Source organism: Gymnodraco acuticeps, unplaced genomic scaffold (assembly GCF_902827175.1).
Source record: "Gymnodraco acuticeps unplaced genomic scaffold, fGymAcu1.1, whole genome shotgun sequence".
Lineage (NCBI taxonomy): Eukaryota > Metazoa > Chordata > Actinopteri > Perciformes > Bathydraconidae > Gymnodraco > Gymnodraco acuticeps.
Genome location: NW_022991538.1, coordinates 121,438 through 137,984, shown reverse-complemented (window position 1 = coordinate 137,984; position 16,547 = coordinate 121,438). Strand labels below are relative to the sequence as shown.

At 44.8% G+C, this 16,547-nt stretch overlaps 2 protein-coding genes across 3 annotated transcripts; one reads left to right on the top strand and one right to left on the bottom strand.

Annotated features, from left to right (window-relative positions):
* Nucleotides 1–38: 38 nt before the first annotated feature.
* Nucleotides 39–4,125, bottom strand: josd2 (Josephin domain containing 2). 2 transcript variants are annotated; one of them, XM_034197177.1, is made up of 5 exons: nt 3,876–4,125; nt 3,515–3,643; nt 2,261–2,386; nt 1,549–1,743; nt 39–1,345 (listed from the first exon to the last, which is right to left on the bottom strand). In XM_034197177.1, exons 2-5 carry the CDS (start codon nt 3,634–3,636, stop codon nt 1,234–1,236), a joined length of 555 nt encoding a protein of 184 aa, XP_034053068.1. In that variant the 5' UTR covers nt 3,637–3,643; nt 3,876–4,125; the 3' UTR covers nt 39–1,233. The 2 variants fall into 2 exon arrangements, with proteins under 2 accessions (XP_034053068.1, XP_034053067.1); XM_034197176.1 differs by having other exon boundaries at nt 3,764–4,124.
* Nucleotides 4,126–12,066: 7,941 nt separating this feature from the next.
* Nucleotides 12,067–15,103, top strand: ube2s (ubiquitin-conjugating enzyme E2S). The gene is made up of 4 exons (XM_034197160.1): nt 12,067–12,244; nt 13,301–13,448; nt 14,011–14,201; nt 14,292–15,103. The coding sequence occupies exons 1-4, from the start codon at nt 12,242–12,244 to the stop codon at nt 14,637–14,639; spliced, it is 690 nt and encodes a 229-aa protein (XP_034053051.1). The 5' UTR covers nt 12,067–12,241; the 3' UTR covers nt 14,640–15,103.
* Nucleotides 15,104–16,547: the final 1,444 nt, after the last annotated feature.

The window sequence follows — 16,547 nt, the reverse complement described above, 5'->3', positions numbered from 1 at the left end:
TGTAACAAACACAAGGCTTTACAGAGACAAGAGATCCATACTGTAAACAAGAGGTCAGTTTAATATAAATACGTTTCACTATAATGAACCTCTGAGCTTGGGTTTATGTGTGAGTCAGTCACACATGTGTACCAGAGACAGCGCTCCTACTATTTTGGATATGCATAGATCAAGAGAGATACAACACAAACGTAGAGTTTACAGTCACAGAAACAGTGTTTTTGCATGTTATTCAAAGACTAATCAAGAGTAGTGTACTTTATATTCCTGCCACAGTTCCTTTCAGATTTAAAACAAGATTACCTTTCTAACATCTTTCATTCATGATACAGCTGTGTAAAACTCAACCTGAAGATACTTTCAATCTGCACTAATTGGCAGTCCATCCTAATTAAAGTGTGGATCAGCTGCACACTTCACACAAAATTAACATCACATTGACAAAAACAAATGGAGGGTCACAAAGTAATTGTGATGGATAACAGCTCTTAACCAAATTAAAAAATCTTTAAAAAAGAAAACATGTGTCAAAATCCCAAAACTTTGGCACGTTATAAAAAGTGTCAACAAGGTTGCAGTGAATGTACCAAAACATGCAAAGACACTGGAGGCCCTTAAATGCCTCATTAGGTGGAACCATTGGAGTACCTGTGAGAACAAAGACAGGGCTAACAAATCAAAGTCAGTGCATAGAAGGTTTACAACAACACTTGTGGGAAGAAACGGTGCGGCTTGATAACTTATACATTTGACATGACCGTCTTTTATGCACAGTACAAACTGATCCAATTTTGGCGATTAAATTGTAATAGACTACAACATTTAACCCTTTTTCAACTAGTCTCTATTGCAGATGTTTTTCCATCACACACACACTGCAATCTTTCCTAACATAAACAGAGACATTTCAGTCATTATCACATCTCAAATGTCATCAAACAAACCAACCTCAAACTTTGTAAGCTTAGATGCACCTTCCTAGTGTTAAAAATAAAGGTACTGAGAGAAGGACAACGCAGATACAGGGGTCATATAAGAGCAAAAGCGTTTACAGCGGCTACAATCACAACAGTTCTTCATACCAGGAGTAACGCCCGTCACTGCTTCTCTTTGGAATTGTGTAGATATTAAATGTATTTTAGTGCATTCCCTGAAGAGTTTTCTGTAAAAAAAAGTCTGTCATCATCCCAGAGGATATATTTTTCCATGCTATGTAAGGGTATGTCCAAGGCATCACTTCTTAGGGTTGTCCGAGTTCAGCCATGAGCCGTCCTCCTCCACTTCCCGCTGGACGACCAGCAGCATCTCTGCCACGTCCTGAGAAAGCTGTTCGCTGAGAAATGTGCTGCACAGAAACAATGACGGCAACAGGGAAAAAGTTAGAACAACATGGACACAGACAGAGGGGCGAATACTGCAGCGCTCTAACACAAACAGTGAGGTAAGCTCCCATGTGACCGCTCATATGGGATGACTCACATGCTGCTCTCACCCAGAACAGACATCATATGCCTGCTCTGAAGGGACATTTTGAATGCGCATTCTTACCGTAGTTCTGCCTCTCCCCCAATACATAGAGGGCTCTTCAGTTTGGAGTCCAGGTTGTAGTACTGTCCGTTGACTTGCCGAACCGCGAGCCAGTGCCGCCGTCGGAGTGGGAGGGACACGATCCCCAGAGACACCCGGGATGGGACATTAAGAATAAAACCATGGACCTTTGACATGCATAGGTTCTGAACCGTCCTGTATTAAAAAAGGGAGAATGGAAGTATCAAACAAGATTTCCACCTTGAGATCTCCTTAGTTATCTATCTGTTATGTTTAGTATGTTCCATGGTGGACTGTTTCATTAATTCACCTGAACCTGGTTTCCCCAAATAAATGCCTAATACATAGCTGTAGATAGTTAGGAGTGTAAGCAAAAGATGAGTCAGGCCTCATATTTATAGCGCAACATGCCTTAGGGTTGCATTGCATGATGGTCTAGTATTATGGCCTACTACTTGTGCAGAAATTGGTGTTTCCATCTGTCTGTGAGACTAAAAAGATATATAAATATAACTTTCCCACACATTTCTCAGACAAAATGTCCTTCTGTAACTAAAGACATCTCTATTTGTACATTTAATATTGAAATAATTATTTAAATAAGTAATGCATATCCAAATACAGTAAGTAATCTGTGCTTTGGTGTGGACCGCCTTTCAAACACAAAAAGCTTGAATTGTTTCCCCTGGGCTTAAGACTCAGTGTGTCTCACCTGCGTTTGTCCCACCACACTGCAGCCAGTTCCCGACTCTGTAGGGCCGCCATGATGACGTTGACGTCATAGTTTCCTGTTCCTAACACTGAGCGATGAGGGTTCACCACACACTGTGGAGCCAGCCTGCAGAAAAGGAGCCATAAAGCATATTAGAGAGAAAACCCCCCAAAGTATTTGTTGCAGCCACGTTTTAATGTTGTCCTATTGCTGCCAGGTCTGTTGGCACCATATGGTCTTTTCTGCAAATACATCTCCAAACTCAGGGCTTAAATCTAGAGCCCAATGTAACGGTTATGTAACTGGGATACAGCTACATGTTATATTTCTAAAACGGCCCTTCATTTTAATAAAAAATGTTTCCATGAGTTGAGTAAGTCACAGGGTTTCCCGCAGTAAATTATTTCGCCAAGATCACAAGCTTCATGAATCATCTTGTTTCATAGTCCATTCAGTTAGTTAAATACTTCCTTAACAACAGTCACACTAAATGACATTGCTCTTTCAGTGTGAAATTGTGCCACTGAAGTTTTTTTCTGAGGGTTAATGTTATATAACACAAAACAATAAGAAATCCTGTGACTGGTTCATGTCGGTTAACACACTATATTTGAAACAAATTCAGGTTATGAACAACATCCTTATGTTACTTGATAGTGAAGCCACATAGTGTTCCCTTCCATGTGTTAACAGAGAATGACTTTTGTGTTAAAAAAATCTAATTACATTTCTTTAAACCTATTATAGAGCTGCAGGTTAGAAATTCATAGGTGTTTTGTGAACCATCAGACCTCCATAAATCAGAAGATTAAAATGTTTGGGACAAAACAAAGAAACATACTCTATGACGGGCAGTGTAACAATTGCAAATACCATATTTATTAAATTCAATTTATTTTCAAACGTACTTCATCATTTTATGTTTATGTATTATAAGCAAATTAATATTCTTTAAAGATTATATATATTTGATTGCATACCTTATCTTAGTTTATTGAAATGTTTATGTTCTTTTAGTAATGCCTCATTTTTGTTTCATTTTTCGTTTTTTTGTATTATTTTTGTTATGAAATTATGTTTTGGAGGGTACTTCAGAGCTATACACAACAACATCTAGAGAATATTCGGTTATTTTATGTTATGATAACTAATGTGTTTCGCATGCATATTTTTAACTTGCTTTATATAAAGGAGTTAAATGTGTTTTCGCTCCATGAGAAGACACACCGACGCCTCCTCCCAAAGTTACCCTACCGTTTGCAGATGTCATCGGCTGTCTCCTTGGTGAACACCCGCTCCTGGAGCACGTTGTTGAGAGCATGGATCGCACACAGCTCCAGTCTTTGTTTCTCATGAAACACTTCTCCTTCGCTCATTCTAAAGCTAAATACACACAAAGCAAACAGAAATAAACATATAAACATTAGCTGTGATAGAGTTAGCTTAGTTGCTGTCCCAGCACAGTCCATTCATGCGAACGGTAAGTTAGAGTCGTTAGCTTACCGTAACGGAGGCTAAACCGTGACAGCCCGCTGGTTATACTCTGTGTTCGGACAGCAAAACAACGGCAAAGTGAACTATTATTAATTGACAATAGCTACATGAAGCTACTGACCTGCTGATAAAGCGCTTCCCCGTTTAAAAAAAAAAAGATGCTGGAGTCTGACAGCTACATCCAGAAACCGGAAGTAGATCCGTTGTTTGTGTTGTGATGTGCGGGTGTCACACCCATGTATGGTATTCTCAACAACAAGAGTGCAAAACAAATCCTCTTTTCCCGTCGTTTTGGATATTATATCCGTTCAAATATATATACAGTTAAATAAACGTCATGAAGTTATCTTCCAACGCACACTAACGTTCTCAGTCCACCAGTCTGTGCACGTAGTGTTGAAGCGCCCCCTAGTGCCGAGCCTGCTTATTCTGATGGTGATTACATTATGTTGAATAGAGGAAACTATCCCACACATTTGGAAACATCTGCAATATCACATTTAAAAAGCTTTACTTATGTCTAATGTTTTGTTTGTTAATGTGTCAAGTTCATTTTTCTTCTGTAGCTCAATTCATTACTTAAATCAGTCAGTTTATTGAACAACAAAAGAGTAATAATTTTTTGCTAAATTATGTAATATTTTTTTCCCTGAAACATCTGACCAATTATCCTTATAACTTCATATGTAATTGTCTCATATTTGTTCTCATTTTATGCACTTGTGTACACTTGTGCACACATGTTGTGCGCTGCTATTGTTTTCTGAATGTTTTGTATATTACCCTTTTCTCAAATTAAAAAAGATAAAATTACAATGTATTACATTATTTCTGGGTTGTATTAATGGACCATAAAGACATATATTGCATACTTCACACTGCTTTTATAAAGTGTTATGTGTTTAAGTTTTTTTAATGTTATCTTTGTTTTTCTCAAAACAAATTCTAAAACAAATGACACACAAAAAAAACATTTAAATGTATGTCCATTGAGTGAATTGAAATGTAACAAAATACCCTATTGATACATAAATGCTGTAATACCACATTTACATTATGACATAAAATAAATCAAACAAAAATACACAAACAAACAAAACTATGGCAAAAGCAAACAAAATCAGATAGTTTGTGTGTTGCCATTTAAAAAATAAAATAAAAATGTGTTTAATGCTGAATAGTATAAGTAATATAGAATATTGCTTGAAATATACAATATGATACTAATGCCAAAGTGATGTTAGTATTCATTGTAAGTAAAATTACAGTAAGTGTAGTCCACATTGCACAGCTTAGATATATAATGGCCTAATTATGGGGTAAGGGGTGAAATAGTCAAAGGTCCAGTCTATTGACTCGGAGTGTCTGAGGCTCTGAAGGAGGAGTTGAAAAATGTGATCAGTTGCGGCCGGCCCATAGGGGCGCTAGGGGCGCCGCCCCCCCTCTTCCCACATTGTCATTAAAAAATTTAAAAAATATATATTTAAAAAAAATATATATATTTTTTATTTGTAATGAACAATGGTAAATATGATATAGTTGGTATCAGTCAAATGTATAATCTACAATAAAATCTCGTTTAAAATTGTTTTACGATGTCACATATTTCCTGCCTGGCTGCAGCTTGTATCATTACCCTCTCTCGTCCGGGCGGTAGAAAGGAGCCCTCAGCCAGAGCAGCAGCAGCCAACAAGCTGACTGTTGCTATCTGTAAACTATGCCGCCGAAACATAATTTCAGCCAATCAGCGTCGTCAGATCTGATGCTCAAAGGGCGCTCTGTCAGCGCCCTGGCCTGTGTGTCTGTGAGTTGTTTGGACTCGTATCCAAGGTGACGCTACAGTAGTTGTCGAGGATGGCTGCGTCTGCAGGTGGAGACTCCGGTGCTAGTGGATTTCCGGAGCTGTAGATTAACATTTACATGCTTATTGTAGTTGTAAGGGCAATGCCTGTAGCACCATGGAGCATATGTGTGGGCTGGACCTGTATTTTACAGGAAAGGAGTGAGCAGAGGGTGGAGTTGTCGATTCTTGTTCAGTTTTCATCTTCCTCACCCTCTCAAACTTTGAGTTGCGCGCGTTGCTAAAGAGACGCGCTACCATGGAAACCAAACAATGGTGTAGCTGTATTAAAGTCAGAGTGGAAACAGTCTTGAGTAAATCAGATTTTGTCAGAGGAAACTGGGAGAGGGCAATGACGAAAATCGGGAGGGTTGGCAAGTATGACACACACACACACACACACACACACACACACACACACACACACACACACACACACACACACACACACACACACACCATGTATACATCACTTCAGGGGACATTACATTGACTTACATGCATTTCCTGGAGACTTATCCTAACCTTAACCATAACCAACACATGCCTAACCCTAACCCTTACCCTTAACCTAACCCTTACCCTTAGCCTAACCCTTACCCTAACCCTAATCCTAAACTTAACCAAGTCTTCACCCTAAAATTAATGATTCCCCTCATGGGGACCTCCAATTTGTCCCCATAAGGGCGGCGAGTCCCCACACGTGACTGTGTAAACAGATTTAGGTCCCCACAAGTATAGTAATGCTAGGCCACACACACACACACACACACACACACACACACACACACACACACACACACACACACACACACACACACACACACACACACACACAATGTTCGTATTTAGTCTCCTGATTTTAAATGGGAATTAAATCATTTGAGTGTTCCCAAAGCACCAGTGTTCTGCAGTTTGTGTGGGCCTACTGTACTGTTGCACAGTTTTGGAAGATTCATAGCTAACCACACTGAAGATTATGGATTAGCTCATATTTTTAAGCCTCAAATTTTAACCAGCACATAATTGAGTGGGTGGGAGGTATTGTCCAATATGACATGTACCTTGGACAGCATCTTCCTCTCTGACCCTGTCATCAAGCTCCACTCCAACAACGTCACATGGTCCTGCAAATCGGTGTGTTGACATTCATTACGCTCATCATGCACACAACAGCAAACAGCATAACCCTGTCTCAAAAGATAGAAGGCACATGTATGTATAGTGTGTATGTATGTATGTACACATGGAGATTGTATATGATGCTGTATTTAACTGAATTAGTTCATATTTCTTGTGATGTTGTATGAATATGTATGAATAAACCTGTATTCTTCTATTGATTGATGTTTGAATGTGTCATATGGCTTTATAAATTATGTTTGATTTGATTCTTCCTAGACCTGCTCCTCTTTAGATGTGATATGCAATACATTTTATTTTAAATGTTTAATTGTATTGTAACTACTGTGGTGACACGTTATTGGACATAATTCACCTTGCTTATTGTGTTGCCACACGGACCCTTTAGTGGGGAACACCTGTAGCTTTAGCTGCCATTCCTGCTAGCTCATCAGGCAGAGCAGTGCATGTGTTAACCTCTCTGAAAGGAATGGATAATAAAGATTGGAACTCCATTCTTAATACACCGCCTCCGACTCTCTTTTCACGGCACTACACTGGTGACCCTGACTTTTCCGAGAAAGTTTCCGGAAAATTAACGAACATGGCTGAGCGCGATGTTTTCATAAAGCTGCCGGAATTCTGGGAGCACACCGCGGAGGCATGGTTCGCACACGTGGAGGCACATTTCGCCTGCCGACAGGTCCGTGACGGGGACCTAAAATACTACCATATGGTAGCAGCGCTGGGGAGCTCCACGTCGTCCAGGTTGGTGGGATTCATCGCAGCCCCCCCACATCATGGCAAATATGAGGCGATTAAGGCCCTTCTCCTTAAGACATTTAGCTTATCTGCTAAGGAGAGGGCCCGCCAGATACTTGACATTCAAGGCCTAGGAGACAGCAAGCCATCCCAGCTAATGGAGAAAATGCTAAATCTGCTAGGGGGGGAAGATCCCCGTATTTTATTCACGGAGATTTTCCTGCGTCACTTGCCTCCCCGGGTACAGACGGCGCTGGCCAACACGCCTGTCACGGAGCCCCGTGCTTTGGCTGAGGAAGCGGATCGTTTTTTCCTGGCTACGCAACAGCCCGGGGCAGAGACGTTAGCCGCGACGCTCAGCGGCCCACCGGCAGTCAAGAAAGCGTGGCGGAGGCCGGACACGGCTGTGGCTAGCCGGCGTGGAGACGCCGGAGAGTGCGTTTACCACGCACGTTTCGGGACAAGGGCGAAGAGATGCATCGCTCCGTGCAGCTACAAACCCCCGGGAAACGGAGGGGCCGGCGCTTAGTAGTGGCTCTGAGCGTCGGCGGCACGTGCAGGCTCCTCTTCGTCAGCGACAGCGTTTCGGGGAGCCTGTTTCTGTGTGACACGGGCGCTCAACGGAGCGTAGTTCCAGCGTCGAGTGAAGACGTCGCCCGTGGGGGGCACGGACCGCGATTGACGACGGCTAACGGCAGTCCCATTCGCACGTACGGCGTGAGGCCTATGTGTTTGTGCATCGGAGGACAGCGTTTCAGCTGGGATTTTGTGACAGCGGACATTTCTTTTCCCCTCCTCGGAGCGGATTTTTTGTGTGCTCATGGACTCTTAGTGGACGTTAAGAATAAGCGTTTGGTTGATGCCTTAACGTTTTCTTCCCTCGTGTGCACACTTGGCAGCGCAGCGTACGACGGGCTGTCAGGCTCGCTGTCAGGTGCAGACACGTTTCTCAGACTGTTGGCCGAGTTTCCAGACCTGTCGCTACCCACCTTCTCTGCGCTTACCACTAAGCATGGCGTGGAACACCACGTCACTACCGGAGGGCCTCCTGTCTACGCCAGGGCCCGGCGGTTGAACCCTTCTAAGCTGGCTGTAGCGAGGGCGGAGTTCGCAACCATGGAGCGCCTGGGCATTGTCCGCCGCTCCGACAGTCCTTGGGCTTCCCCCTGCACGTCGTTCCCAAATCGAACGGCGGGTTCCGCCCGTGCGGGGATTACCGCCGACTCAACGACGCCACTACGCCTGACCGCTATCCGGTGCCGCACATTCAGGACTTTTCGGCGCATCTGGCCGGTACGGGGGTGTTTTCCAAGGTGGACCTGGTGCGTGGATACCACCAGGTGCCCATGCACCCCCTAGACATTCCCAAGACAGCAGTGATAACGCCTTTTGGACTTTTTGAGTTCCTGCGGATGCCTTTTGGACTCAAGAATGCCGCTCAGACGTTCCAGCGCCTGATGGATTCGGTGCTGCGGGACCTGCCGTTTGTGTTTGTTTACCTCGACGACATACTCGTCGCCAGCGCTTCAGTGCAGGAGCACCTGTCCCACCTCCGAGCCCTTTTCACACGGCTCAACGAACACGGATTAATCATCAATCCTGCAAAGTGCCAGTTCGGGGTGTCGGACATCGATTTCCTGGGGCACCGCGTCACCAAGGGCGGTGCGACACCTCTGCCAGCGAAGGTGGAGGCTGTTGCGGCGTTTCCTCGCCCGCTCACAGCCCGGTCGCTCCGTGAGTTTCTGGGGATGGTGACTTTCTACCACCGTTTCATCGCCCGGGCCGCACACATCATGCGGCCGCTGTATGAAGCGTTGAAAGGCAAGACCCCCGTCCAGGAGATCAACTGGACAGCAGAGGCGGACGGCGCTTTTGCTGAGGTCAAGACCGCGTTGGCTCAGGCGGCTTTGCTGGCACACCCATCATCTACGGCTCCCATCTCCATCACCACGGACGCGTCAGACTACGCGGTCGGCGCAGTGCACGAGCAGTGGGTGGAGGGCGCTTGGCAGCCGCTCGCCTTTTTCAGCCGCCAGCTGACGCCTAGAGAACGTAAATACAGCGCCTTTGACCGGGAGCTCCTCGGACTTTATTTGGCCGTGCGGCACTTCCGTTTCATGCTGGAAGGCCGTGAATTTACGGTGTTTGTCGACCACAAGCCGCTCACCTTTGCCATGTCAAAAGTGGCGGAGCCTTGGTCGGCACGTCAGCAGCGGCAGCTGTCCTACATATCGGAGTTCACTACGGACATTAAGCACGTGGCTGGCAAGTCGAACCTGGTTGCTGATTGCCTCTCCAGGGTCGTCATCGGTGCCGTCCAGTTGGGCCTGGACTATACTCGCATGGCGGCAGACCAGGTCACAGATCCCGGCGTCCAGGCCCTGAAGGTGGAGAGCGCGGGGCTGCGCTTGGAGGACGTGGTGTTCGGCGACGCGGGCATTACTCTCCTGTGTGACGTCTCTACGGGCCTGGCGCGGCCTGTCGTCCCTGCCAGCTGGAGGCGTCCTGTGTTCGAGGCTGTGCACGGCCTGTCACACCCCGGCGTTAAACCTTCGGTCCGTTTGGTAGCGGCGAAGTTCGTTTGGCAAGGACTGAAAAGGGACGTGAGGACTTGGGCCAGGGAGTGCGTGGCTTGTCAACGCGCTAAGGTGCACCGCCACACGAAGGCCCCGTTGGAACGTTTCCTGGTGCCTGAGAGGAGGTTTGATCACGTCAACATTGACCTGGTTGGTCCGTTGCCTTCCTCTCAGGGGTTTTCCTACCTCCTCACCATGGTGGACAGGACGACCCGTTGGCCGGAGGCGGTTCCGCTCGTTTCGACATCAGCCGCAGACGTTGCCCGGGCCTTCATTGCAACGTGGGTGTGTCGTTTTGGCACCCCGTCAGACATTTCCTCAGACAGGGGCTCTCAGTTCACGTCCGAGCTCTGGAACGCTGTGGCAGGCGGTTTGGGGGTTAAGCTGCACAGGACTACCGCTTACCACCCTCAGGCTAACGGTCTCTGCGAGCGCTTTCATCGCTCCATGAAGGCGGCCCTCAAGGCCGGCCTTACGGACGGTAACTGGGTCGACAAGCTGCCCTGGGTGATGCTGGGCTTGAGGACCGCACCTAAGGAAGATCTGCAGTGTTCTACAGCGGAGATGGTCTACGGTCAGCCGCTGAGAGTTCCGGGGGATTTCCTCCCAAATGCATCGGCTCCCTGGTCGGCGTCGGCCCAGCGGGCTTTCCTGCGTGACGCCGCTGAGGCCTTTGTTCCGATCCCTACTACTCAGCACGGTACTCAGGTGTCCCAGGTTCCCGCAGAGCTCCGCTCGGCGGAGCACGTGTTCATCCGGCACGATGCGCACAGAGGCCCCCTGCAGCCCCCTTATGATGGGCCTTTCCGGGTCTTGGAGCACGGGGACAAGCACCTGGTGGTCGACCTGGGTGGCAAGGCCGAGCACGTCTCGGTGGACCGGGTGAAGGCTGCTCACCTGGACTTGGACCAGCCTGTGGTGCTGGCTCGACCTCCGCGACGGGGCCGCCCCCCGGCCTCGTCCCCTGTCACGGATTTAAGACCTGTTGTTCCGGTCCCTCCCCTTCCGGGGGCCGCACAGGCGGGAGTCACTTTTCCGACTCCCGTGCTCAGGAGTCGTGGGGGTCGGCGTGTCGTTCCTCCCCGCCATGCTGATTTTGTTTATGTGTGAATTCTGGGGGGGCTTGTGTGGTGACACGTTATTGGACATAATTCACCTTGCTTATTGTGTTGCCACACGGACCCTTTAGTGGGGAACACCTGTAGCTTTAGCTGCCATTCCTGCTAGCTCATCAGGCAGAGCAGTGCATGTGTTAACCTCTCTGAAAGGAATGGATAATAAAGATTGGAACTCCATTCTTAATACACCGCCTCCGACTCTCTTTTCACGGCACTACACTACCCTGTATAGGGTGCTGAGAGTGTCACTCAAGCATCCCCCGTCTCTCTGCCAATCACAGAGCTGCACAGTGATGCTGGTCGGGGTGCGGGCCTGTGGTTGGGGGAGCAGAGGGGGTAGGGTGGGGAAGTTGTGACGTTGACCCTGCTTTGTGTGTGTGAGTTAGGGAGTAGAGTAGTTCAGAGTGATGATGAACCTGCAACCTGTAACATGTAACCTGAGCTGTATACTATAACTGTAAGCGAATAAAGGAGTTGTTAAACCCAATCACTGAAGCCTGTGTCCAACTCCTCTTGTCGAACGTTACAGACATGATGAATTGGAAATGGGGGACCCTGATGTAAACAAGACGAAAGTCTTTCTCTGGTCTGCATCCCCTTAACAATTGTATGTTTTGAGCTGTACTGTACTGTACCCAATATACAACATGTTAATAAACTTTTCAATCAATCAATCAAACAGTATTTTACTTATAGGCTACGAGGTTTATCTTTTCAATACTGTTCAAGGGTGAGTTTTTCAAACAGACCAATGGCTGAATAGCATCAGTCGTAATTTCGACTCGGATAGGCTGAGAGGGCTTCTAGCTGTGACGCAACGACAATAATGTATCATGATTGGCTCAAGGCCCCTGACGTGTAAAGTAACTAAGATGCCCATTGGTCCATGGTAGTAGGTTAAACTGGGATTGTATTTTTGTTCCTGTGTCAACGAAAAGAAGAAAAGAAGAGTACCCAGTCAGACCCGGCTAAGTTTCATCAGAGATAGTTTGTTCACACATTACGGAAAGGTCTCCTTGTATCTGATAATAGCCCTACATCCAACGCTTTAGAAGATCTCCTTTTGAAGATGGTAAGTCTGCTAGCCGAGTGTATTGCTACGACCAATGCAAGTAGCTGCTAGCTTGATCCGACGTTTAGCCGTCGCCAGCCGTCGAGCTTTTCATTTTGGTTGTGTCTACTTGCTGGAGTCTATGACCTTAATTAGAAATCGTCATCTACATTTGCATAATGTAATAGATAAGCTGATTAAAGTACATAATGTATCATGCATTTCAAATAAACCGAGTGGCGTGTATATTAACGTGATCAGATACATGCTAGGCTAGTATCGCTAGCGGTACTGAAACACTAACGTAACGTAAAAGTTACCCTACGAGAGGAGAGTCTTTAACAGATGTACAATAACCCTACGATTATACAAATGTTCCGTGGCTCTACTGATTGTATAATTGCCAGATTGTATTATGTCAAACAAATGAAGTTATTTATAAACTTTGTTTTTAGGGTTATGGGATGCTTTAGTGGTGTAAGAGCTGTGTAGCTCAACCTTAACGTCTCAATGTCTTTATTGTTAGGAGTTGAAATAATTATTAATACATAAGGAAAAGCAAACGCATATAGATAAACCATTAACTCACCTACAAGCCCATCAATGTGTATGTTAACAGCTTAAAAAGCAAAATATTCTCAATAGATGGTCAATGTGACTAAGGCCAGTCGCATTTTATTAATCTTTGTCTAGGTTGTATTGATAAAAACACTGATATTGAACAATGTTTGTTGACGTTATTAAAAATGGCAGTGGTGTCGTTTTTGTCGATGTGTTAATAAGCTTAACAGATTGATCGTCAAATTAATTGACCAGTTTTTAAAAAATAGAAATGCAGGTGCAAAACAGTTGTCCTGTAATGGAAACAAGAGAACGATGAACTACTTTGTATAGTCTTGTTGATACGATGTAGGATACAAAATGCAACTCATAAGCAGTTCTAAATAACATTGACCGCCATTTAGCAGTAAAATAAAAACGAAAACTATTGGAATTCAATGTTCTCAACTCTTGAGAGTCTTGAGTTTACATAATGCACACTGGAGGTAACATAACCATCTTTCTGTCTCTGTCCAGAACTCCAATGTGGAGAATTTGCCTCCTCATATTCTTCGCTTGGTCTACAAAGAGGTTGCAGCGTTAGCAGCAGACCCCCCCGAGGGTATCAAGGTTTATCCCAGTGAGGAAGACATCACTGAGCTCCATACAGCCATCGAAGGACCAGGTAAGGATTGCAAAATTGTCGTACCAAACTGGCATCAGCCATATATATATGACAATAAATAAAATAAAAACAACTTTTGTATATGTGTTCACAAGGTAAGAAATGTTGCATTATTAGACATTAAACCGTCTTCAGCAGAGAGATATGTTGTCTGTATTGTCATTTATTAATTTCAAGCTCTCACTGCTGTGCTTTTCACATCTTAGTTTTTGGTTTGGATTTATTTCTGTTGTTTCTGTCCGTTTCAGATGTTTTCTTATGATATTATATGTCTGAAACCCTGGTCAAATTGAATTATTGAAAAGTCAATACTGAACATGTATTTTTACATTTTTATCAATTGCACCGGCTTACTATCTGGTTACAATCACATCATTCTCGATGAAGATACTTCAAAGGTCCACTTAAACAAGAGCTATGCCTCGTTCGGACAGACCATGAAAGATTTTCTGTTTTACGTAAGTTAACTCAGTTGCTGCTCCATGACCCTGTTTGTTGTTATGTAGCAAGTATCGCAGTCAAGACATACTGTTCATGAGATGAATTCTTTATGCTTTGACAGAGGGAACTCCGTTTGCTGGCGGCGTTTTCCGAATGCGTCTGGTCCTCGGGAAGGACTTCCCTGCGGTTCCACCCAAGGGGTATTTCCTGACCAAGATTTTTCACCCTAATGTGGGTCACAAGGGAGAGATCTGTGTCAACGTGTTGAAGAGGGACTGGAAGGCAGAGCTCGGCATCAGACACGTCTTGCTTGTAAGAGGAACCATCAGTCTTTGCAGTTCTGAGTGTTAGCTGCGCTGCTGTCACTGTTTTTACATTTCCATCTCCTTTATTTCCCCACAGACAATCAAGTGTCTTCTCATCCATCCGAATCCTGAGTCCGCTCTGAACGAAGAAGCTGGGCGTTTGCTGTTCGAGGACTATGCAGAATACGAGTCCCGCGCTCGTCTGCTCACAGAGATCCACGCCATGGGCCCTTCTGGGGCCCTTCAGGACCCTAACGACGGCCCCCAGCCAAAGAAGCACGCAGGTGACCCCATGAAGAGAGCTGGACCCAGCGCAGCACCGGTGCCAGCAACTCTGGGCAACGGAGCGAACGCAGCCAGTACCACCAGCAATAGCAACAGTAGCACTAATAACGTAGCAGGGAAAAAGAAAGCAGATAAAAAGAGGGCATTGAGGCGACTTTAATACCTCTGCAAAATTCTCAGTGTGTGTCTGTGTGTGTGTACGTGTGAGAGCGAGTGTGTGTAAATATAATTATTGAAGTTTGCTTACAAGGTTTTTGTTCCTTCTTTTTACCACCTATTAAGACTTTCTACTTTGTACTCATACCGTAGCTTCTGTTTTGCCTCCAGTTTGTCCTGTTGGCATAACAGCTTTGTTAATTATTTCCATACCGAATGATAACATATTTGTTACTCTTTTTAAAGGATATACAACTCCTTAACTGCGGAAATCATGCCATCCGTTATATTTTGCCCTCTGCCTTTTGTGAATGAATGAGACCTCTAAAGGCTGTCCAATGAGATCTACCCACTATTGTCTCTTTTTAAAGTGTTTCCTGGTAAATGCTGCTGTGATGGTACTGTGTACTGCACCGCCAGGCTTAACCAATATGTTGTTTTGAATAAAATGAACTTTTCAAATTGACATCAGTGGAAATAATGGTAGAAGTTGTTTGTTAACTCAAACATATTTTTAAATAGTATTTTTCATATTGCTATCTGGATGAAGTAAAAGTATATGGAAAGACTTGGCAGTGGAGTATAAGAAGTCTGTTAATGTGGTTCATGGAATCTCAACCACTTTTTTATGTTAATTTTTCTAAAATGGTTTTACTGTCTAGTATTTTCAAAGGTTGTTTATAATCGACATGTTCATTTTCAGCGGTCTTGTGGTTGTGTGTGAAGACCTAGATCAGTGGCTGTAAGAGAACAGGGTAGTTTGCCAGACTACTTTATAGAAAATTAAATATCTATTTGTATCATAAATACAGTAATGAGACTCACCCCTGCTCCCATACAAAGCAGTGTGTGTCTCAGGTGCCCAGCTCTCCAGCCATGTGGATACCTGAGGAGACATCTGTACGACAAAGTCCACGTTTGATAGATCTTTTCTCCCCACTTGTAGCACTGTTCGGGTTTTCTGGGTAGGTTTTCTTTCCACACTAAATGCATGCAGGGCTTACATTTCCCAAGGAAACACACTGAAGTGCACTGTCTTAATTTGGGTGGAAAATGTGCCTCTGAATCACCTGTCACTGCAGATTGTTGGCTGGATGTTTTGTGTCCATTTAAAATTATTTAAATTAATAAAACATTGAAATACAAGAAGTTAAATGAACAAAAGGAGTCCTCTTATTTTGGGTTCTTTGCCTGCATAATAATGTAATACCTTATCTGTTCTGCAATAGGTGAATGGATACGGCTCTTACTGCTCTGTGACGTACAAAAGCACTTTATTTAACAGATAGAAGTCTCCTGTTATGCAGTGATAGAATGAACAATCTGTAATTGCATCCACCCCAGCAAAGCAGTGAGTGAAAGTGCACCCGGTAGAGCGTCATTGGCCCATAATGAAGGGCTCCACCAGCCTCTATGCAGACGTGCAGCAGCCCATCCACCCACCTGTGTAGAAATAGCAGCCTGCAGGTAATTATCAGACCCTTCATAGACACCTGGGGATCCACATAGCTCTTACCAAAGCCTCGTCTTAGAAGCGTTTACCTCCTTCCCTAATCTCTATGTCTACCAATCCATGCTTGTCATTTTCCTTGCTGTTATAAAAAAAACCAACATATTTTAAATGTTCAATGATATGAATCTTCGGTCGGTGTTGTATAAGGGAATGCTTGCTGGCTTTCCTGCTTCACTACAGTGTAATGCTATTAATTATGATTCATCCTGTAGGCCCGCAATGTGTGATCACTAATTCAATTGATGTAACACACTCCTCAGTTTCAATCTGCAGAAAACCCAAAATCCGGTTTCATTCATGTGCTGAGGCTCGTGAGGAGGCAGTGACTGTGACGGTGGGATGAAGCCAAACAAATGCCAACTTCATCTCTGACACAGGACTGCATCACTGCGTGTCCTT